A 24,010-nucleotide genomic window follows, 5' to 3' on the forward strand; every position below is an offset into this window, starting at 1 on the left:
TTGGGTATTTCTGCTAGGCTTTAAATAATAATAATAATAATAATAATAATAATAATAATAAACGACTCTTCTCTGTGACGAAAATATTGCACTTTTTGGTCCTAAGTTCGTGTTCTAGGGGATATGGGAGGCTTCGGTGCACCAATTTCTAAGCGATTTATTTTGCTTATTACACTTTAAAATTGTTTCATATGCTAGTTATTTCGTCTTAATATCGTCATACATTACCTCAATAACAAGAGTTTATTGGGTCGTATTATGCTGTGGACCTTAACGTTATTGTGTATGTTATTTCACTTTAATATCTACATACTCTACATCATTAACGTACAAGAGGTTATTGACATATACATAATAAATCGCAATAGAAGAAGTGCTAAGAAGTCTCCAAAGCCATTGATACGAACCTGAATTAGAGGGTAAAGCCAGTTCAGGAAGACCCAAGCCTCTTTTAATGCCTTGAGGGTGCAATGCGGTGCTTGGTCAACAGAATGCCCGGCGATTTGTCACGTACCCTGAGCAAGCGTGTGTCATTACAAGTGTTGGATTTCCGTACGTAAAGCTGGGATTGCGTCGTGCACTAACTCCTAAGACAGAGGTTCCCAAAGTTATCCTGCTCATGCCCCACTTCTGACAGACCATTTTTGATCATTCCCCCTCCCATCTCCCCTCCCCAACTCCCAAAAGGACAATTCCCTCCCCTCCCTCCTCACCCCCGTCTCGCTTGTAGAGTTATTCATCTCTATTTTGTGTTACTTTTTAACGTGTAACGGCAAGAAATATAGGAATATAATTGGAGATAATTCTTTACAAAGTTTTGGGAATTTGCAGTTTTTTTTTTTCTATGGCATGTTAAAGACCAAAACTTTGACCATACTCACAAAAAGCATAATGATAATAATAATAGTAGTAATAATAATAATAATAATAATAATAATACCACAAAATCTCTCAAATCTATAATCAGTAGCACTCCAAAAACGCACCTTTCGCCATATTGTCCTTTTATGTTTAATCACCCCATTTGGGAACCCCTGATATAATAATAATAATAATAATAATAATAATAATAATATAACCGCTGGCATAGCTGTTTATATGGTATAGTGTGTGAAAAAATTGACAATAATAAATACAGCGATATTACAAAGGTGGTACGTTGATAATATGTATACGGTACGTAATGTATTTTCTTGTATATGTAAAGGCTGATTATGATACTAATATTTCTGGTCTACATTTGTTACTATTACAGTACTTGAAGAAATAGTCATGGAAACTGTTACAGTGATATTATAAAGATGGTGTCGTGGTAATAGTGATGTGGTTAATATTTTCTCTACGAACAATTTTGATTGCTACGCTCACTAACACCATTGGCAAATTTGTTGACGCTACAGTGCTTGAAGAAATTGTCAAAAAAAAAAAAAATTACTACAGCAGTATTACAATAGGTGAATACTTGATAATACTTATACACGTAATACCTTCTGTACATAAAGCTCTGATTACGATGTTCACAAATAATCAATGATAAATATTAAGTCACATATTTGCCTTGCACTGTCAATATCCCTGATAATAGGAATAATAATAATAATAATAATAATAATAATAATAATAATAATAATAAACAAATGAATAAATAAATAAATAAAACATCTTTAAATATAATTGCCCTCACAATGCCTTGAACTTTGTGTATGTAACATATTCACAAACAAGAACATACTCCCCCTCACTACGACCTCTGGGTCGGATATGAGTGGGAGGTGGTGACCGAGTGGTTACAGAAGCGTTTTTTCCAGCACCTGATCCTTACTGATTTGTTTTGTATATAAATCTATCACCCATCGTCCCAGATCCACCAGTGCGTTGTGCTTATTCGTCATCATCATCATCATCATCCCAACCTTCTTTTTCCACTAATATAAACGTGCATATTTCACTTCGATATTCCACTGTTGATCATTTATGTCCATTAAATAATAACACGATTCACATAAATAACAATCAGTAGAATATGAAAGTAAAATACACAGAAATTAACTATTATGGGAGAGATGCCAGAGAGCTCCTAAGATCACGGCCACATACGGGGCAGGCGGGGGCGAGCGAGAGTGGGTGAGTGCAGACAGGCAGGAATAAACACTGCAGTTCCAGTTTCTTTAAATCTTCTCCAGTCCTCTCTCACTGCAGTGTAGCCTAATAAATGCTCTGTCAGTGTGCTTGGTGTGGGACTCATCTAAAATACAGTGTGAGTGAAAGTTGGCATCGAGCTGTTAGGTATCCATTCTGTGTCACTACTTGAATGGTTTAAGCTCATCTTTCATGGACCCACATGGAACCACGTCTTCATCTGGTCCTACCTATTGTCAGTGTGGTCAGTTCAGTGGGTTAGAGCTCTGTAAAAATCTCCTGCCTGCACCCACCCGCCACCAGTACGTCCGTGACCTAAGTCGACGAGATTATTGGCCCTACATAGCATCATAATGAGAGCCACTAGATCTTAGGAGCCGAAGAGCGATTTTCATGGGTTTAGGAGAGATGTATATGTGTTTTTCAATGGAAGGGTCGGATAAAGGCTTAAAAAATCCCTCCAATACTAAGCCACTCCTAAAGCTGAGTACTATGTCTGGTAATGGCAAGAATGTAATATAAAATGACAGGGTTAAGGTGACGAGAATATACACTCAGCACATCACGTTAAGAGCCATATGAGCTTTTCAGGGACCGAAAAACCATGTCATATTTATCCACGACCAGGTTCATAGGAATTTTTAAGGAGTCGAAAAACCGTGGAGCTTTTCCCTGGAACCCAAGGACCATGGTATATAATTTCACAACGACGACCACTGGAGGTTTCTAGGCGCTGAAAACCCACACTAGATCACATCACAAGAACAGCCACTGAAGTTTTTTTTTTTAAGACGCAAAGAACCGTACTAGATCGCATCACAAAAACGACTTCAGAATCCCTTTAGGAGTCGAAGAACCACGCCAAATCATTGACCGTGAGTTGTATGGCGGCGGTATGGCGTTGGTGGGCACCCTGCATCATTCTCTGGCAGGGCGGTAGTTCACCCTCCGGCCAACACCTCTCTCGCTCCTCCGAATACGCGTAGGTGGGGGGACACTTGTAGCGAAGACCTGTTGGAGTGGAGGTTGGGTTAAGTGATGACCGTGCCGGGGAAAATGTGTAGTGTTTTGTATGTGTGCAAGGGGTTTGTGTGTGTGTGTGTGTGTGTGTGTGTGTGTGTGTGTGTGTGTGTTTCATAAAATGACCTTGTATGGAACAAATCGACTAAAATCTTTTCAGTGTATAAGGATTGCATGATATTTTACTATATTCCCACAATGCTTAAAAATTTTAGAATATTTAGTACTAAGAAATATATGAGGCAGTAATACATAGATATAAGTGAAGTGTAAACCCATCCTTTCATCCATCATCCTAACCCTATATCGTACTATTTTTTATTAGGTGAGTGGATCTAGAAACAGGTACAGGTATTATTATTATTATTATTATTATTATTATTATTATTATTATTATTATTATTATTATTCATAGTGGTAGTAGTAATAGTAGTAGTAGTAGTAGTAGTAGTTGTTGTTATTGTTGTTGTTGTAGCCCCAGGTTCATCTGAAACGTGAACCTAGTGGACTACAGGGTAAATTGATCTGCCATTCGCCATTCTCCTTTTGGGGGATAGGGAAGTAGCTGAGGGACGTTTGTATAACCAGGAAGTTGAGGGGCCTGGTTATGTCGGTGCCACCACACAGTAACAGGTAAAATGGAAAAGAAGGTATAATAAAAATGCAGAATTATTGTCAGAGTGCTCAGTAAAAACGGAACACGTATCCATTCACTCACCATCCAAGCCTCTGAAATTTCTGGCTCCATCTCACAGGCCAAATAATTCACTCATACAGGCCTTAGCCATTTTCAGTAAACTCTACTCTGTCCGCTTCAACTTGGCCAAAAAACTGTGATCTATCTTGAATACTGAGCTGTAACAGTAGATTACCACTGGAATATGATGTTAGTCATGAATAAGTGTAGTGGAGAAGGTGTAGAACCGCCAAATTGTTATTATCGGTTAAAAAAAATTTGTTGTAGAGAGGATGTAGAACCGGAGCATTGTTTTTTTATTCGGCCATTGAGCTATGGGATGTAAGCTACAAAAGGACGAAAAATTGCCCCAAGTTAAGATGGATGAACTATTGTACACTGGATATAGAGCGGATAAAGAGCAAGGCATCCCTACCATTTAGCTTGCCATCCTCCGTGACGATACACTTGTAGAACCGAACACAGTCACCCTCGAAGGGGTAGTATCCTGGGGCGGGGCACGGGTAGAGGCTGTAATCAACCACCTGGGGACACAGAAAAGATGAGGACAGTATTCTTGGTATTGCCAGAAGAATTTTTTTTAGCTGGGGAAGCAGAGGAGATGAAGATTTTTTAGTAATTTCCTTCCTTTTTCTTCTGGTTTTTCTTACTCTTTTTTGCTACTGCCAGAATTTATGTGTTCACTTGGGGAAACAGAGAGCATGAGCACCATACATGAAGTCACTGAAATGTCAGACTAAATGTAAAAATCTTGGGTCTTCAGCTAAGGTAAATTTAAACTAATAACAGGAAGCTGACTTTCTAGTTGAAGCACCGTTCAATAGTAGTAGTAGTCTAGAAAGAAGGGGATAATCGAAAAAAATTATTTGAATAAATAAATAACAGCCTGTCTCATATTACCCCCTCCTGGATGTAGGGTCTCGGGGTTTCGGAATCCTGTACATTTAAGGGTACGTGACCAGCTTACCTCCCTTGACGGCATTACAAGATCGAAACACCTCCAGTCACCTCTTGGGGGATCAAACCTATGCGAGGCCGTCACTCCGATTGGGACGTTCTAACCAATAACCCACCAGGTATAAAATAATCGTCAGACATCCATATTTTCACAACGTTCATACCTCCCAAGCCTTCTGCGTCGTCGTCTCTACTTCCGTGTCGTCGCCGCCGGTGTACATGGTGACTTCTGCAGAGGAGGTCGTCCCTCCTTCTGGGCCATGGGTCGTGAGAGGGGTAGCAGGGGTGGTCGTGTTTAGGGTGAGGTCGTCCCCTGTGATGGGTTGAGGTGTTGGGTAGGGGGCGAGGTTGGCCGTGCAAGGTTCCGTGTCGTCTGCAAGGGAGTAGTCATCATCATCATCATCATCATCATCATTATTATTATTATAATTATAATTATTATTATTATTATTATTATTATTATTATTATTATTATTATTATTATTACTATTGTTTTTATTATTATTGTTGTAGTTATCACTATTATTATTATTATTATTATTATTATTATTATTACCATAATCATCATCATCATATCCTTCATAAACTCCAGGAATACGAGAAATTATATCCAAAATCGCAAGGATGTACCCAAAATAAATAAGGAGTACTGTTCCGAACATAATCAATTCCCTATTTAGCCGAATAATAATGAAACTAATATATAATATTCTGAAAGGTGTGTTTGGCTAAGAAGATATTGCATCACTGGGTTTCTAAAATCATCGTTCAGTGTCTCCTTTTCTGTCATAACTTAGTGGATCAATATTGTTGTCTGGAACTGTAAAGCGTCTGAGTAAAAAGGTTAGAAGTAATGAACTAAGAGGAAAGTTAGAGGCGATAATGTTAGTAGTGAAAAGGTTAGAGGTGAAAAAGTGAAGGAGTTGGATGTGATGAAGTGATGAGATTAGAGAAGAATAGGTTAGTCGTAGATGTGAAGAGGTTAGAGATTAAGAAGAAAGAGATGAAGAGGTTAAAGAAGAAAAGGTTAGCAGTTATAGGTTACTATACTGACCAGGATAAGAGCAGCGCTGAGTGAGCTCGTCGAAGATGAGTGCAGCGGGGCAAGTGAAGACGGGGAAGGTCCACATGAGTCCGTCAAAGAGACAGTAGTAGTAGCTGTTGCAGAAGAGTGGATGGCGCCGGTACTTGTTGTCATAGTAACACACCAACGTCACTGCTGGTGGAGAGGGACCCCCTCCTGCACCAGGTGTTCCTGCTGTTCCTGGCACTCCAGGTGTTCCTGCTGTTCCTGGCACTCCAGGTGTTCCTGCTGTTCCTGGCACTCCAGGTGTTCCTGCTGTTCCTGGTACTCCAGGTATTCCTGCTGTTCCTGGCACTCCAGGTATTCCTGCTGTTCCTGGCACTCCAGGTGTTCCTGCCGTTCCTGGTACGCCAGGTATTCCTGCCGTTCCTGGCACTCCAGGTATTCCTGCCGTTCCTGGCACTCCAGGTATTCCTGCTGTTCCTGGCACTCCAGATATTCCTGCTGTTCCTGGCACTCCAGGTGTTCCTACTGTTCCTGGCACTCCAGGTGTTCCTGCTGTTCCTGGCACTTCAGGTATTCCTGCTGTTCCTGGCACTCCAGGTATTCCTGCTGTTCCTGGCACTCCAGGTGTTCCTGCTGTTCCTGGCACGCCAGGTGTTCCTGCTGTTCCTGGCACTCCAGGTATTCCAGTTCCTGGTACCCCTGGTGTTCCTGCTGTTCCTGGTACACCAGGTGTTCCTGCTGTTCCTGACACACCAGGTGTTCCTGCTGTTCCTGGCACACCAGGTGTTCCTGCTGTTCCTGGCACACCAGGTGTTCCTGCTGTTCCTGGCACACCAGGTGTTCCTGCTGTTCCTGGCACACCAGGTGTTCCTGCTGTTCCTGGCACACCAGGTGTTCCTGCTGTTCCTGGCACACCAGGTGTTCCTGCTGTTCCTGGCACACCAGGTGTTCCTATTGTTCCTGGTACTCCTGGTGTTCCGGTTCCTGGCAATCCAGGCGTTCCAGCTGTTCCTGGCACACCAGGTGTTCCTGCTGTTCCTATTCCAACAGCAATAGCAATGCCAGGAGTCACTCCACTACTCACTGATCCTGGTACACTGTCAGTGCCAGTAGGTTCTCCTGCTTCTGAACTATCTTGGCCATCAGGGCCGGTTGGAACGCCTACTGTGCCAGGCATTCCTGGTGTTCCTGCCACTCCTGGTGTTCCTGGCACCCCCGGTGTTCCTGGTATTCCTGATACTCCCGATGTTCCTGGCACTCCAGGTGTTCCTGCTGTTCCTGGCACTCCAGACGTTCCTGCTGTTCCGGGCACACCAGGTATTCCAGCCGTTCCTGGTACTCCTGTTGTTCCTGGCACTCCAGGTGTTCCTGGCACTCCAGGTGTTCCTGGCTCTCCTGATGTTCCTGGCACTCCTTGTGTTCCTGGCACCGCTGGTATCCCTGATGTACCAGACACACCAGGTGTTCCTGCTGTTCCTGGCACTCCAGGTGTTCCTGCTGTTCCTGGTACTCCAGGTATTCCTGCTGTTCCTGGCACTCCTGGTGTTGCTGGCACTCCAGGTGTTCCTGCTGTTCCTGGCACTCCAGGTGTTCCTGCTGTTCCTGGCACTCCAGGAGTTCCTGCTGTTCCTATTCCAACAGCAATAGCAATGCCAGGAGTCACACCACTACTCACTGATCCTGGTACACTGTCAATATCAGTAGGTTCTCCTGCTTCTGAACTATCTTGGTCATCAGGGCCTGTTGGAACTCCTGCTGTGCCTGGCACTCCTGGTGTTCCTGGCACCCCTGGTGTTCCTGGCACCCCTGGTGTTCCTGGCACTCCCGGTCCTTGTGGTGTTCCTGGCACTCCTGGTATTCCTGGTACTCCTGATGTTCCTGGCACTCCAGGTGATCCTGCTGTTCCTGGCACACCAGGTGTTCCTGCTGTTCCAATTCCAACAGCAATAGCAATGCCAGGAGTCACTCCACTACTCACTGATCCTGGTACACTGTCAGTGCCAGTAGGTTCTCCTGCTTCTGAACTATCTTGGTCATCAGGGCCGGTTGGAACGCCTGCTGTGCCAGGCACTCCTGGTGTTCCTGCCACTCCTGGTGTTCCTGGTACTCCTGGTCCTTGAGGTGCTCCTGACACTCCTGGTATTCCTGGCACACCAGGTGTTCCTGCTGTTCCTGGCACACCAGGTGTTCCTGCTGTTCCTGGCACACCAGGTGTTCCTGCTGTTCCTGGCACACCAGGTGTTCCTGTTGTTCCTGGTACTCCTGGTGTTCCGGTTCCTGGCAATCCAGGCGTTCCTGCTGTTCCTGGCACACCAGGTGTTCCTGCTGTTCCTATTCCAACAGCAATAGCAATGCCAGGAGTCACTCCACTACTCACTGATCCTGGTACACTGTCAGTGCCAGTAGGTTCTCCTGCTTCTGAACTATCTTGGTCATCAGGGCCGGTTGGAACGCCTACTGTGCCAGGCACTCCTGGTGTTCCTGCCACTCCTGGTGTTCCTGGCACCCCCGGTGTTCCTGGCACTCCTGGTCCCTGAGGTGCTCCTGGCACACCTGGTATGCCTGTCACTCCTGGTATTCCTGGTACTCCTGATGTTCCTGACACCCCAGGTGATCCGGTTCCTGGCACTCCAGGTGTTCCTGGTGTTCCTGGCACTCCAGATGCTCCTGGTGTTCCTGGCACTTCAGGTGTTCCTGCTGTTCCTGGCACTCCAGGTGTTCCTGCTGTTCCTGGCACTCCAGGTGTTCCTGCTGTTCCTGGCACACCAGGTATTCCAGCTGTTCCTGGTACTCCTGCTGTTCCTGGCACTCCAGGTGTTCCTGTTGTTCCTGCTGCACCAGTAGGTTCTCCCGCTTCTGAACTGTCTTGGTCATCAGGACCCGTTGGAACTCCTACTGTGCCTGGTGTTCCAGGTGTTCCTGGCACTCCTGGTGTTCCTGGCACTCCAGGTGTTCCTGCTGTTCCTGGCACACCAGGTATTCCAGCTGCTCCTGGCACTCCAGTTATTCCAATTCCAGGTACTCCTGCTGTTCCTGGCACTCCAGGTGTTCCTGTTGTTCCTGCTGCACCAGTAGGTTCTCCTGCTTCTGAACTATCTTGGTCATCAGGACCCGTTGGAACTCCTACTGTGCCTGGTGTTCCAAGTGTTCCTGGCACTCCTGGTGTTCCTGGCACTCCGGGTGTTCCTGCTGTTCCTGGCACTCCAGATATTCCAGTTCCTGGTACTCCTACTGTTCCTGGCACTCCAGGTGTTCCTGCTGTTCCTGGCACACCAGGTATTCCAGCTGTTCCTGGCACTCCAGGTATTCCAATTCCTGGTACTCCTGCTGTTCCTGGCACACCAGGTGTTCCTGCTGTTCCTGGCACTCCAGGTGTTCCTGCTGCACCAGTAGGTTCTCCTGCTTCTGAACTGTCTTGGTCATCAGGACCCGTTGGAACTCCTACTGTGCCTGGTGTTCCTGTTGTTCCTGGCACTCCTGGTGTTCCTGGCACCCCAGGTGTTCCTGCTGTTCCTGGCACACCAGGTATTCCAGCTGTTCCTGGCATTCCAGGTATTCCAATTCCTGGTACTCCTGGTGTTCCTGGCACTCCAGGTGTTCCTGCTGTTCCTGGCACACCAGGTATTCCAGCTGTTCCTGGTACTCCTGCTGTTCCTGTCACTCCAGGTGTTCCTGTTGTTCCTGCTGCACCAGTAGGTTCTCCCGCTTCTGAACTGTCTTGGTCATCAGGACCCGTTGGAACTCCTACTGTGCCTGGTGTTCCAGGTGTTCCTGGCACTCCTGGTGTTCCTGGCACTCCAGGTGTTCCTGGCTCTCCTGATGTTCCTGGGACTCCTTGTGTTCCTGGCACTGCTGGTATCCCTGATGTACCAGACACACCAGGTGTTCCTGCTGTTCCTGGCACTCCAGGTGTTCCTGCTGTTCCTGGTACTCCAGGTATTCCTGCTGTTCCTGGCACTCCAACAACAATAACATTGTCAGGAGTCACACCACTACTCACTGTTCCTGGTACACTGTCAATATCAGTAGGTTCTCCTGCTTCTGAACTATCTTGGTCATCAGGGCCGGTTGGAACTCCTGCTGTGCCTGGCACTCCTGGTGTTCCTGCCACTCCAGGTGTTCCTATTCCCTGCACTCCTGGTGTTCCTGGCACTCCGGGTGTTCCTGCTGTTCCTGGCACTCCAGGTGTTCCTGCTGTTCCTGGCACCCCAGGTGTTCCTGCTGTTCCTGGCACACCAGGTATTCCAGCTGTTCCTGGCACTCCAGGTATTCCAGTTCCTGGTACTCCTGCTGTTCCTGGCACACCAGGCGTTCCTGCTGTTCCTGGCACACCAGGCGTTCCTGCTGTTCCTGGCACACCAGGCGTTCCTGCTGTTCCTGGCACACCAGGCGTTCCTGCTGTTCCTGGCACACCAGGTGTTCCTGCTGCACCAGTAGGTTCTCCTGCTTCTGAACTGTCTTGGTCATCAGGACCCGTTGGAACTCCTACTGTGCCTGTTGTTCCTGTTGTTCCTGGCACTCCTGGTGTTCCTGGCACTCCAGGTGTTCCTGCTGTTCCTGGCACTCCAGGTATTCCAATTCCTGGTACTCCTGGTGTTCCTGGCACTCCAGGTGTTCCTGCTGTTCCTGGCACACCAGGTATTCCAGCTGTTCCTGGTACTTCTGCTGTTCCTGGCACTCCAGGTGTTCCTGTTGTTCCTGCTGCACCAGTAGGTTCTCCCGCTTCTGAACTGTCTTGGTCATCAGGACCCGTTGGAACTCCTACTGTGCCTGGTGTTCCAGGTGTTCCTGGCACTCCTGGTGTTCCTGGCACTCCAGGTGTTCCTGGCTCTCCTGATGTTCCTGGCACTCCTTGTGTTCCTGGCACTGCTGGTATCCCTGATGTACCAGACACACCAGGTGTTCCTGCTGTTCCTTGCACTCCAGGTGTTCCTGCTGTTCCTGGTACTCCAGGTATTCCTGCTGTTCCTGGCACTCCTGGTGTTCCTGGCACTCCAGGTGTTCCTGCTGTTCCTGGAACTCCAGGTGTTCCTGCTGTTCCTGACACTCCAGGTGTTCCTGCTGTTCCTGGTACTCCAGGTATTCCTGCTGTTCCTGGCACTCCAACAACAATAACATTGTCAGGAGTCACACCACTACTCACTGATCCTGGTACACTGTCAATATCAGTAGGTTCTCCTGCTTCTGAACTATCTTGGTCATCAGGGCCGGTTGGAACGCCTGCTGTGCCAGGCACTCCTGGTGTTCCTGCCACTCCTGGTGTTCCTGGTACTCCTGGTCCTTGAGGTGCTCCTGGCACTCCTGGTATTCCTGGCTCACCAGGTGTTCCTGCTGTTCCTGGCACACCAGGTGTTCCCACTGTTCCTGGCACACCAGGTGTTCCTGCTGTTCCTGGCACACCAGGTGTTCCTGTTGTTCCTGGTACTCCTGGTGTTCCGGTTCCTGGCAATCCAGGCGTTCCTGCTGTTCCTGGCACACCAGGTGTTCCTGCTGTTCCTATTCCAACAGAAATAGCAATGCCAGGAGTCACCCCACTACTCACTGATCCTGGTACACTGTCAGTGCCAGTAGGTTCTCCTGCTTCTGAACTATCTTGGTCATCAGGGCCGGTTGGAACGCCTACTGTGCCAGGCACTCCTGGTGTTCCTGGCACTCCAGGTGTTCCTATTCCCTGCACTCCAGGTGTTCCTGCTCCAGGTACTCCAGGTGTTCCTGGTGTTCCAGGAACTCCAGGTATTCCTGTTCCTGGCACTCCAGGTGTTCCAGGGGTTCCTGGCACTCCAGGTATTCCTGTTCCTGGCACTCCAGGTGTTCCAGGGGTTCCTGGCACTCCAGGTATTCCAGTTCCTGGTACTCCAGGTGTTCCTGGTGTTCCAGGCACTCCAGGTGTTCCTATTCCTGGCACTCCAGGTGTTCCTATTCCTGGCACTCCAGGTGTTCCTGGTGTTCCTGGCACTCCAGGTGTTCCAGGAACTCCAGGTATTCCTGTTCCTGGCACTCCAGGGGTTCCTGGGGTTCCTGGCACTCCAGGTATTCCTGTTCCTGGCACTCCAGGTGTTCCAGGGGTTCCTGGCACTCCAGGTGTTGCAGTTCCTGGCACTCCAGGTGTTCCAGGGGTTCCTGGCACTCCAGGTATTCCTGTTCCTGGCACTCCAGGGGTTCCTGGGGTTCCTGGCACTCCAGGGGTTCCAGGGGTTCCTGGCACTCCAGGTAATCCTGTTCCTTGCACTCCAGATGTTCCAGGGGTTCCTGGCACTCCAGGTATTCCTGTTCCTGGCACTCCAGGTGTTCCTGGTGTTCCAGGCACTCCAGGTGTTCCTGGTGTTCCAGGCACTCCAGGTATTCCTGTTCCTGGCACCCCAGGTATTCCAATTCCTGGTACTCCAGGTGTTCCTGGTGTTCCAGGCACTCCAGGTGTTCCTGGTGTTCCAGGCACTCCAGGTGTTCCTGTTCCTGGCACTCCAGGTGTTCCTGGTGTTCCAGGAACTCCAGGTATTCCTGTTCCTGGCACTCCAGGTGTTCCTGAGGTTCCTGGCACTCCAGGTATTCCTGTTCCTGGCACTCCAGGTGTTCCAGGGGTTCCTGGCACTCCAGGTATTCCTGTTCCTGGCACTCCAGGTGTTCCAGGGGTTCCTGGCACTCCAGGTATTCCTGTTCCTGGCACTCCAGGTGTTCCTGTTCCTGGCACTCCAGGTATTCCTGTTCCTGGCACTCCAGGTGTTCCTGAGGTTCCCGGCACTCCAGGAATTCCTGTCCCAGGCACTACAGGTATTCCTGTTCCTGGCACTCCAGGTGTTCCAGGGGTTCCTGGCACTCCAGGTATTCCAGTTCCTGGCACTCCAGGTGTTCCTGGTGTTCCAGGAACTCCAGGTATTCCTGTTCCTGGCACTCCAGGTGTTCCTGAGGTTCCCGGCACTCCAGGAATTCCTGTCCCAGGCACTCCAGGTATTCCTGTTCCTGGCACTTCCGATATTCCTGGCACTCCAGGTGTTCCAGGGGTTCCTGGCACTCCAGGTATTCCTGTTCCTGGCACTCCAGGTGTTCCAGGTGTTCCTGGCACTCCAGGTATTCCAGTTCCTGGCACTCCAGGTGTTCCAGGTGTTCCTGGCACTCCAGGTATTCCAGTTCCTGGTACTCCAGGTGTTCCAGGGGTTGCTGGTACTCCAGGTATTCCTGTTCCTGGCACTCCAGGTGTTCCTGAGGTTCCTGGTACGCCAGGTGTTCCTGTTCCTGGCACTCCAGGTGTTCCAGGGGTTCCTGGTACGCCAGGTATTCCAGTTCCTGGCACTCCAGGTGTTCCTGAGGTTCCTGGCACGCCAGGTATTCCAGTTCCTGGCACTCCAGGTGTTCCAGGGGTTCCTGGCACTCCAGGTATTCCTGTTCCTGGCACTCCAGGGGTTCCTGGCACTCCAGATATTCCTGGTACCCCAGGTGTTCCTGGCAGTCCAGGTATTCCTGGGTGTCCACTGCCATGTTCTTCAGAGCTTGCTCCTCCTCCTGTGCCTCCAGGTCCTACTGGTCCATCAGGACCAGTTCCTCCAGTACCTCCTGTGCCTCCAGTTCCCCCTGTGCCTCCGGCACCCCCAGTACCTCCAGTGCCCCCAGTACCCCCGGTACCTCCAATGCCCCAAATACCCCCGGTACCTCCAGTGCCCCCTATACCCCCAGTACCTCCAGTGCCCCCAATACCCCCAGTACCTCCAGTACCCCCTGTGCCTCCAGTACCTCCAGTACCCCCTATGCCTCCTGTACCTCCAGTACCTCCTGTGCCTCCTGTACCTCCAGTACCCCCTGTGCCTCCTGTACCTCCAGTACCTCCTGTGCCTCCTGTACCTCCAGTTCCTCCTGTGCCTCCTGTACCTCCAGTACCCCCTGTGCCTCCTGTACCTCCGATACCCCCAGTTCCTCCTGGCCCATCTACCCCAGGAGGCTCAGGCAGTGGGAGGTTGGCCATGGCCCCTGAACACTCGGGCGGGTTGGTCACGGCCCACGGGTGGTTGCATATGTCCAGGTCGTCGTCAAACACAGTGCCGTATGGACAGTTGAACTGGAACACTGCGAACTGGGTCTTGGTGCCGGTCATGTCCACGCACCGGTAGAAGTTGTGGCAGGAGCCTGGCTGGGGGAAAAAGCCCTCTTCGGTGCAGGCCGGCGGGGGAGGCTTGGTGAGTTCGTTGCCTCCCGCTGTTCTATAAGTTTTGTAGGAGCCTCGCCCTGGGTACTTACGCCATACTGATAACAACTTGGAGGTTCGGGTTGGGCTTTTCAGTTCCGGTCTCCCCAAACCTGGAAATAAGTTCAGAATTACTATATCATCATCGCCATCCACACCTTCTTCCTCACCCCAAAGTAGGATGAGGTAGGCTCCATAGAGCCAGAAAAAAATGTGCTAGTATGAAATGTTAACCAGAGTGTGCCCAGTTGAATGAGCCACACTCACATTCACGCACCATTCAAGCCCCCGGTATCCTGGCACCACCTGATAGATCAAACAGGACATTCCGCAAGTAGCCTCACACTCACCTGTCTGACAGAATCATATGTTAATTGCTGGAGGTAATGAAACAGTAAGAGTCAGTTTCATTTTACTCCCTCTTGTGATACAGGCAAGGATCTAAGGCTAGAGTCCAGTAGTCCAGTGCATTAAAGATTAGATGACCAGTTAACAGTTCTTGGTGGCATCACATGACCAAATAACCCCCAGTCACCTCTTGGGGATCGACTGGAGCGTCCTAAACAATAGGTCATGAAAGGGGGACATGGGTATTTTTCCTTTTTCTTTCTCTTTTTTATTGGCAAATTTGAGTGAAATATGAAGGATAAAAACATTATATGACTGTATTAACTCACAAAATAGTTTACACCCAGATCCCTCAAAAACATTCCTCCGGTATACTTAAGTTAGCACGTGGTATAAATGTAAACTATGGTAATGTAATGCCCATAAACCCGAATGCTAGCAATTCCAGTTTCTTTCAGATTTGGTGCTTGAAAGAAGGATTTTAATTGCAAAAGATTAACATTTTCGTCAAAGTTATGTAACCATTCAGATGAGCCTATGATTACGACTACTGCTGCTACTTCCACCTCAGTTTGGCTTAGATTTTCGACCTTTTGCACACTACAGCAAACACATAGTTCAGTGGCAGAATGAAACAGTATCACGGCTTTAGTTATATCCTTTCTATAACACTTCTTCGTGACTAGCACCATATGCTAGTATTAATATTTTGTTACAGTTCAGTATTCAGAATGGAGCGCTGGCAGTGTTATACCAGGTGAAAATATATATAGAGAGTATATTATATTGGGTTACCTGAGACGATAACGATGAGGCTCAGCAGGAGGAGTAGTTTTAACCCCCCCATTTTTGTCCACCCGCTCCTGAAAGTAAAAAAAAAGAAATGAAATAAGACAAGGATAAGGTGTTGCATATTTTCCCTCAAAATTAATGTTTTTTTTTGTTTTTTTCAAGAGCTAGACTTGTTTGCTACTGAACTTGCACTTTTGAGGAAGAGTGTAGAATAAGAGAGAGAGAGAAAGAGAGAGAGAGAGAGAGAATGTTCATAACACTGACAGGGTGAAAATCTAAAGGTGCTAAAGTGAAGCATTATACGGGGCTTGACTAGAGTGAAGTACTATGCTTGTGAAAATCCTTAGGTTCTTGGGTCCGTAGTCTCGTGGGGTAAGGAGGCTGCCTAACACCTCTTCCTTACCTATTTATTTTTTTAGCACGGCTGGCTTAAATCTTTTTGTACGTTATTAATGCAGTGGATGGCGATGGTAGAATGATTCAAGTAACACAGAAGAGGACAGTAAAGTGTAATAAGCATAATAAGTAGCTTCGGAAGAGGTGTCAGGGAACTTCTTTAACCGACGAGAATACGGGCCTTGGTTTTGATTGAATGGGGCTCCGAAAATCCCAAGGTGTGACTGACTGACCAGGCCTTTCCTAGAGACAGTACCCCAAAACCCCAGCACAAGAAAATCCAGCTATTTAGGGCATGTCCCCAGGAACTGTTACCCGCCCAGGGAACCCGACCCTGTGCTAAGCTTATCGGTCTGTGGTTTGGGTCATATTTCTCCACCAATGAGCTTTTATGGGACCGGTTGGGGTGCTTCGCTGGGGCCTTCTCCATTCTTTCAGTTCGGGGACATCTTTCTGTGTGTGTGTGTGTGTGTGTGTCCGACCTTGGGTATAGATTTGATAGTCTGTTCCCCAAGGTCCACCTGTACAAACTCTGGAACTAGGGCTTTGGAAATAGACACTGATAGATGAGCACACAGAGAGATATGTACATAGGCAGATAGATAGAAAGATATATGGAGAATTAGACAGATAGGTAGATATATGAATAATTGGTTGAAAATATAAACAGATAGATTTATAGAAAGGTAGATGAAAAAACAGACAGTTAGGTAGAGAGACGGATAGATAAAGGGGATATTGTCCTTTAGGCACTAGACTGCTGACCCTCTTCCCCAGTCCCTTCCCTGTTACAAAGCTCTACTCAGTCACGCATCACAAATAACTGAGTTATTCAGAGACGATATCTTCTTCACTCTCTACTGCTTCCTCTGTCCCTGTCCTCTTTAGCCCCATCTTTCCTCCTGTGTGTCCCTCCTACCCCACCTTCCTTCAGTCGTCTTTTTCTTCTTTCTTGATTTCCGTGTGTCTTTCTGACTGTCCCCTCTTACTTTCCTCTGTCACCTTCCTTCTGTTCCCTCCTCTCCTCCCTTTCTCCCTTCTTCTTCCTTTCCCCACCTTCCTTTCTTCCTCCATTACTCTGTCTTTTTTCTTCCTATGAATCCTTTCTTCCTCCATCTCGCCCTTCCTCCCATGCTCTCGTCCTTCCTTCCTTCCTTCCTCTCGTCTTTCCTTCCTTCCTCTCGTCCTTCCTTCCTTCCCTTCATCCTTCCACTTTCCCGTCCTTCCTTCTCCTCAGACCTTGCAACTTTTATTTATTTATTTATTCATTTATGTATTTATTGATTTATTAGAGTGTTTTCCTTATCAGCGTTATTATGGTAAGATCCACATGCTAAGGATCATAAGGGACGGTGACTCACAGCTGACTATCGAAGGTTATTTTCTTCGACTTACAGACTCTCTCGCACCTCTCCCTTAGCGATTTAATTTGCGCTGTCATCATCATCACCACCACCACCACCACCACCACCATTCTCTTCAGGTTTCACATACTGTAGTTCGTTTCCTCTAGCGTGACAAAGATCCCTAACACCTATCACCCTGGTTGATAGCCAAGTGTACTCAGATTTCAGGGTCGATTTAAGGCAGCTCTCTCAGTCTTACAGCAAAAGTTCATGGAATTTCACGCCACCATAGTATTTAAGATGCGAGTGTGACCCAGTTCCACCAGATGCAGACAACAACTATAGCTTCCTCTCCTTCAATTCTCAAGTGCAAAATCCATCACAATATTATTTCACTTTATCAGTGGTGGGGTGTAGTAAGGTCCGCCTCCCCGTGGTGCACCCTGGAAACGCCTTTACTTTTAGCCTGTATTCTAGGAGGCGTAGGAGGCTTCGTAGCACCTCTTCCTTGGCGAATTAGTTTGCAATTACACCTTAACATTCTCTTATTTGTTACTTATTTTGGTTTGATATTGCTTAGATTCCATCAATATAATACAGGGGATGTTTTAGATGTAATGTGCACAATATATCGCAAAGGAAGAGGTGTTACGAAATATCTAGAGCCACTTAGAGTATGACCGTCTAAGTAATGGCGGCTAAATGGACCTTGTAGCTGCGGTGGCTCGGTGAGTAGCGCATTCGTCTTTTGATGCGTGTCCACCGAGTCTAGGGTTCGAATGCTGCGGCAAACATTAATATTGGATATTGTTAGCTTATACTTTATACCTCCACCAGCCAGGTTGGACGGATGTTATGTATTCACTTCCGTCTGTTTGATTGTGTACAAGATCTCAAAATGTTGGCATCGGATTTCAGTGAAATCTGGTGGAGAGGGGCGCCCTCGAGCGTGGCGCTGGCATAGCTGGGTGGCTCTGCTGCCTGGTTATGCAGGCGTTCCTAAACTCCTTCCCTGTCCCCTGACAGAAGGATGGCAGAAAGCAGGAGGGGGGGCAACTTCCCCCTGCAGTCTGGTGGGTTCACATTTCAGATGAACCTGGGCTTACGCCTAAAGCCACGACTACAGACACCCCTTCCCCATTCGCACTTCGCTTGCATGGGTAAGGGTTAAGTCTGGCTATCTCTCTCCCTCCGAGGAAAAGGTCTGATCCAGCAATGAACCAAATATGAAGTGATATACATACGGACACTAGGCGATTAGTAATTAGAAGCTTCGAATTCTCAGTTGGAATCATTTTACCGTACGTCTGTATTTACGTTGCTTCTCCCCACTAACGCGATAATAATTAATTGTTTCTTCATGGACCCCATCATTCCCCTCCTCTCCCCATAATCGGCTTAAAGTACCAGCTAATAAATTATGATGAGGTATGTTCCCATATCCATTTCACGTTCTACTCTTCACTAAAGCAGTAAAGTTTTATAATAATGTTTTCATAGACGTCTTTCTGCCTCTCCTCCTCCCATAACAAACATTGTAAATCACCCATAATTAGCTTGACCCACGTATGTATAAACTCCCATAAGCCTGAGTTGTGTATAAGATTCCTTGTATGTTTGTCTTCACTCATACAGCTGGTAAACACTTGCACAGCCAAACTAAAGTCAATTTATAAGTGACAGAATACAAAAAACAAATTTACTTATGATAATTGTTAGTCGTGGAGTCGCTCATCTTATAAGTTAAAATTGATTATAAATTCATCTCCTCTACTATTATCCTTTTAGTAGGTCATAAATCTCCCCTCTTAAGGCGGCCTGGCGGTCCACTGAGGGGTCGTAATTTAAGTGGTTTCGGAGCTGTCGTAACACCTCTCCCATAACAGTTTATTCTACATTTAACATCTGAATATCCTCTTGTATTATCGAAACTGGAACGACAGAAAAAGCATGCAAGAGAATTTTAAGTTATAATATGGAGAATAAATAGGAGAAGATGAGGTGTTACGGTCTCCTGTCCCACCCAGTATACGGTCCGATAAACAGGTTGGGCAGCTGGAGGGGTGGGAAGGGTCAGTCCGATATTTGATAGGTCCCTGGCGCCTGGCTCAAGAAATTAATTAATCCATGCAACATAAATGGGCTTTGCAACACACACACACACACACACACACACACACACACACACACACACACACACACACACACACACACACACACACACACACACACACACACACACACACACACACACACACACGGCCTCCTTTCTGTCTCTGTCTGTCTGTCTGTCTGTCTCTCTCTCTCTCTCTCTCTCTCTCTCTCTCTCTCTCTCTCTCTCTCTCTCTCCATGTGTCCGATCTATGTATAGACAGTTCATTTCCTGAGGACCAGCATTTCTCTTACATACTGCCCACCTTCACATATCACATCTTTAGCACTAATACCCACTTTCCGTTAGAGGTGTTTTATTCAAGACTAGTGTAGTTTTATTAGCCAGGTTATTTTTGTGATACGTTGGTGGGTGTTGCGGAATATCTGTAAAGTCTATTTCAACGATATTTAATTCATCAGTCTGATCTCTGTCCTAGCCTTGGATTGAACTCGAGCCCTTTTGGACAGCAAATCACTTCTCTAACCACTTGACCACTCACTTCCCACCCCATACAACAACAGGCAGATGGTCAGGGTGGGCAGGGTCTGATTGGTATACGTATTGTGTATGTATTATGCATGTGTATGAATATATAACTTATTTTGATGGATTTCAAGGGTTGTACATCAGAGTGGGTGGATGTGTGCTTCGTTTTCCGTTGCACAGTTTAATAATAGCATTTTTTTTAAGTTTCATTTTTCCTGGTTATTTCCCACCCATTTACAGTTCTAGAGTTAGGGTGATGATGATGATGATGATGATGATGATAATGATCATATTTCTACTCCTTCCATTTCTCTCATTTATTTTGCGTATTTCTTTTACCAGTATATGCGTGATGATGATACTGCATTTATTCATGATGTTCTCACTGTTAACTATACATATTTTATATATATATGTATATATAGATATTATAAATATATAGTTGTGTGTGTGTGTGTGTGTGTGTGTGTGTGTGTGTGTGTGTGTGTGTGTGTGTGTGTGTGTGTGTGTGTGTGTGTGTGTGTGAGAGAGAGACAGAGAGAGAGAGAGAAGGTCAAGGTGGCAGACAAAAAATGTAAGCCCTAGGAAAAGGATGAGGCAGATACGAATTATTGAGAGAAGGGTGGTAGAGGGAGAAAGAGAGATGGAGGGAGGGAGGAGAGGAGGGAGAGAGAACGGGGGATATGGAATGAGGGAAGAAGGGGGGAAGAGAAGGAGTGAGAGAGGGTGCTGGCGAAGGAGGAAAAAGAGGGAAGGTGAAGTAACGACGAGGAGATGAAAGAGGAGTGGAGTGAGGAAGGCGGGAAGTAAGAGGAAAGGAAGGAGAGTGGAGAAATTATTAAAGAAAATAAAAGGGGGGGGGGTGAGGAGAAGGAGAGGGGAGGAGAGAGGGAGTTCAAGAAGGAAGGAAGAGAAGGAAAGATAACGAAGGAGTGGCGAAGGAGGAATGGAATGGAGAAGAGAAGAAGGGAGAATAGAAAGGAAGGAGGTCGAGGACAGCATAAAAGGAAGGGGAAGAAGGAGACAGAGGGAAAAAGAAAGAGGGAAAGGAGATGAGAGACGTAAAGTGCAAAGGTCGAGAAGAAGAAAAAGGACAAGAGAAGAATGAAGAAAAACAGGAGGACAAGGAGAAAGAGAAGGAGGAAGCAGAGAAAGGAAGAAGACGTGATGGAGAGACATTAAGTGCAATGTTCAAGAGGCAAAGAGGAACAGAGGTTGGAAGAGAGAGAGAGAGAGAGAGAGATGAGTAATCAGAAAATGCAAGTCTGAGAGGATGATTTATGGCAAGGAGTAAGAGAGAGAGAGAGAGAGAGAGAGAAGGTAATGTGTGGAAAGGGAGAAGTGTTTGCAGTAAAAGAAAAGAGACAGCACGAGTAAATAATGAGAAAGATTGATTTGAGACAGAGAAAAATGTTCGGGAAAGTTCATATTCCGCTTATAAGTGTCGTCAAAAAAATGGTGAGAATATTGACTGCGAAAAGAAGTGACTTGAGATAGTAAAAGAACGTTTGTAAAAGTTCGTGTGATAGTTATAAATCTAGTGTAAAAAAAACGTTTGGTGTTCTGATAGTGAGAAAATTGACTTCAGGTAGAAAGGAAAGAAATGCCTGGGTTTGTGTGCCGCTGTAAACGTAGCCTAAAAACGTTTGGCATGTTGATAATGAGAATATTGACGAAGAAAAAAAAAGTTTGTCAGAGCGCGTCAGCCAATAAAAACAGCCGAAAAAATGTTTGGCATGTTCACACTGAGAATATTGATGAGATAAAAAAATAAAATAAAAGTTCTTGTACCGTTAACCAATATAGTCTAAAAAACGTTAGGCATGTTGACATTGAGCAGACTGACATGGCAAAGAAAAAAATATTGACAGAGTTCTTGTGCCCCTTAAAAGTATTGTATAAAATAAAAATGTTTGGTAAGTTGACAGTGCCCTTATGATTTTTAAAATGAAGAAAGATGTCAAGATATTTTAATGCGAGGTAGAAAAATATTGGGACGTAAAGATGGAAATGAGACTTGGGAGAGACTGAAGTAGAAAATAATATGCAAAGAGAAGGAAAGATGTTGTAAAGAATATCTATGAGCGGAATAAAATTAGTAGGATAATGTGATAGAGAAATGAAGGGAGAAGGAACATAAGTGAACTGAGCAGTGTTGTGGTTTGAGGTGATAAGCAAGCAATGGAGGAAGATGGATAGAGAAGAAGAAAAGGCTGTTTTGGAGGAATACATAATTGAAGAGAACACGGCATGAGAGAGAGAGAGAGAGAGAGAGAGAGAGAGAGAGAGAGAGAGAGAGAGAGATTTGGAGGAAGAAGAAAGTATAATGGAAGTAAACTAAGAAGAGGAAAACATGACAAGGAAGATGGGAAGCAAAAAGATAACAGAAGGATTTAGTAGAAAGCAGAGATAACAAGAAACAAATGGAAAAGAAAATACTTGGAGAAAGAGAGCCTGTAAGAAAGCAAACTGGAAAGGAAGATGACAAGAGAGATGGAAAGCAGACACAGGGCAGAGTGAATTATTGGAAAACAGAGATAGGAGGAAACAAAGGAAATGTAAAATAAACTAAGGGAAGGAGGCAGAGACAGAAGAAGAAGAAGAAGAAGAAGGAGGAGGGAGAGAGAGAGAGAGAGAGAGAGAGAGAGAGAGAGAGAGAGAGAGTGTGTGTATTGAAAGAAAACAGAATGCAAAAGAACATGACAAGACAGAGGTACATAAACACAGCAAAATGGATGACAGGAGAGACAAGATTGATGATGTGTGAGATATACAGAATAGGATGAATGGCGAGTGAGGAAAAAACAAATACATATGTGGGAAAACAAAAGGTGAGAGTATGATAAAGGACAGGTAAAATGAATTATGGAAAATATGAAAAAAAAAAAAAATGGGAAAAACAAAAGGTGTAGAAGTGTGTCAAGAAAGAGGAAAGGAAAATCAGGGAAGATGATTATTTTTGGGGAGGAGAGATGAGAAGGGACAAATGTAGTATAAACAGTACTGGAGAAGTTAGTGAGGAAGATTGATTGGCACGAAGACAGAGGAAGACGGAGGAAAACTGAGGAAGATGGATGAGGAGGAAGAGACAGCGACTGAGAAAGACAGATGAGGAGGAAGGGACAGCGACTGAGGGAGGAAGAGAGTGGAAGACAGAGGAAGAGGAAAAAAGAGAAGATAGATGAAAAGGGAAAGAAAGGCAAATGAAGAGGGACACAGATGAAGAGGATGAGAGAGAGAAGATGTGGGGAAAAATTATGAGAAAGAAGAAAATGAAGAGGGAGACATGTGAAGGGGAAATCAAACGAAGACGAACACAGAGAGAGCAACTTAAGGAGACAATGCGAAAGACAGCAGAGAGACAGGACGAAGGAGACAGAAGCAGGAGGGATGGAGCAGGAGGACAAGGTACAGTTATGCTGGGGGTTGACGCCAAACACTGTGTCCTAGATGAATGAATGGGGAGAGAGACAGCAGTTAGGAAGAGCACATATCGTTACAGTGGGTGGGTAAGGGGCGGCTCCGGATATTTGAGGGTTAGGTAGAGGCGATTTGGTTGATAGGTTCTGTCTGTGTAGGGGTAGGTGTACAGTAGACGGGGATCAGAGTGTAGTAATATCCATCTATCATTGTGTGTAAGGGTAAGTGTAGGTGGGACCAAATATTACCTGATATTTCTGTCATTCAGTTTTTTTTTTTTTTGACATGGAGTGTAGGGGCGAGGGACCAGGGTACTCAGTCCCGACCTTTAAGGCGAGGATGACCTTCCTCGCTCGTCCCTGAGTGGCGTTATGTGAGCAATAAACCCTAGCCCCCCTCACATGTAAAGCGTTATTCGTCCCATCCGACTGTGGAGCTTTAATTCAGCAAAGAAGCAAGTGTTGTATGGTTATATGATGGAGTAGTATTAATTAAAAACCAGTGAAAAGAGAGGAAAGCAGGAAAAGGGGAACAGAAAAAAACATGGAACCGAAGGAAAGTACAAAGGAGGGAATGAGATTACAAGATACAAGAGAAGGCAAAGATAAGTGGCACAGAAACCTACCTACGGAGGATGTTTGCGGAATAATAATAGAAAGAATGAGGATGTAGGTGTTTGTGTGTTGTGATGGATGCAGGCGGAGGTGGTCTGTGAGGATGAAGGAGTGGAGAGGGAGTGGGGTTGGAGAGAAGAGAGGGGAGAGGGGGGAAAAGTGAGAGGTGAAAGTTGGAGGAGAGGGAGAGAGGTTGGGGAGGGCGTAGGGGGATGGGGAGGGGTGGGAGAGGAAAGGGGGAGGGAGGTGGGAGAGGGAAAGGGAGGACTAGAGAGGGAAGAGGGAGAAGGAGAGGGAGGGGAAAGGAGGAAAATAAAACGAAACAAAAAGAACGACATAAGAGAGTGAAAGAAAAGAGAAAATAAAAGCTAGAGGAATGGAGATGTGGCTGGCGAGGCGGAAAAAGAGAGACGGGAAGTTTAAAATGGTGGAGGAAG

General features: G+C 46.5%; 1 protein-coding gene across 1 annotated transcript in view; it reads right to left on the reverse strand.

Annotated features, from left to right (window-relative positions):
• Nucleotides 1–2,980: 2,980 nt before the first annotated feature.
• LOC145408074 (uncharacterized) overlaps nt 2,981–24,010 on the reverse strand; it is a 53,085-nt gene continuing 32,055 nt past the window's right edge. The window contains exons 2-18 of the mRNA XM_080278884.1: nt 13,374–14,129; nt 11,472–13,298; nt 10,593–11,339; nt 10,317–10,532; nt 9,930–10,265; nt 9,576–9,794; nt 9,294–9,497; nt 8,955–9,221; nt 8,473–8,894; nt 8,298–8,376; nt 7,887–8,174; nt 7,605–7,766; nt 7,302–7,463; nt 5,868–7,265; nt 4,978–5,186; nt 4,272–4,380; nt 2,981–3,150 (exon numbers count right to left, since the gene is read on the reverse strand). Coding sequence (XP_080135010.1) covers nt 2,981–3,150; nt 4,272–4,380; nt 4,978–5,186; nt 5,868–7,265; nt 7,302–7,463; nt 7,605–7,766; nt 7,887–8,174; nt 8,298–8,376; nt 8,473–8,894; nt 8,955–9,221; nt 9,294–9,497; nt 9,576–9,794; nt 9,930–10,265; nt 10,317–10,532; nt 10,593–11,339; nt 11,472–13,298; nt 13,374–14,129 — 7,571 coding nt within the window. The remainder of the gene's footprint in view (nt 3,151–4,271; nt 4,381–4,977; nt 5,187–5,867; nt 7,266–7,301; nt 7,464–7,604; nt 7,767–7,886; nt 8,175–8,297; nt 8,377–8,472; nt 8,895–8,954; nt 9,222–9,293; nt 9,498–9,575; nt 9,795–9,929; nt 10,266–10,316; nt 10,533–10,592; nt 11,340–11,471; nt 13,299–13,373; nt 14,130–24,010) is intronic.

Source organism: Coenobita brevimanus, chromosome 75 (assembly GCF_032717465.1).
Source record: "Coenobita brevimanus isolate Jiangsu-jjx chromosome 75, ASM3271746v2, whole genome shotgun sequence".
In the NCBI taxonomy this organism is placed as follows: Eukaryota; Metazoa; Arthropoda; class Malacostraca; order Decapoda; family Coenobitidae; genus Coenobita; species Coenobita brevimanus.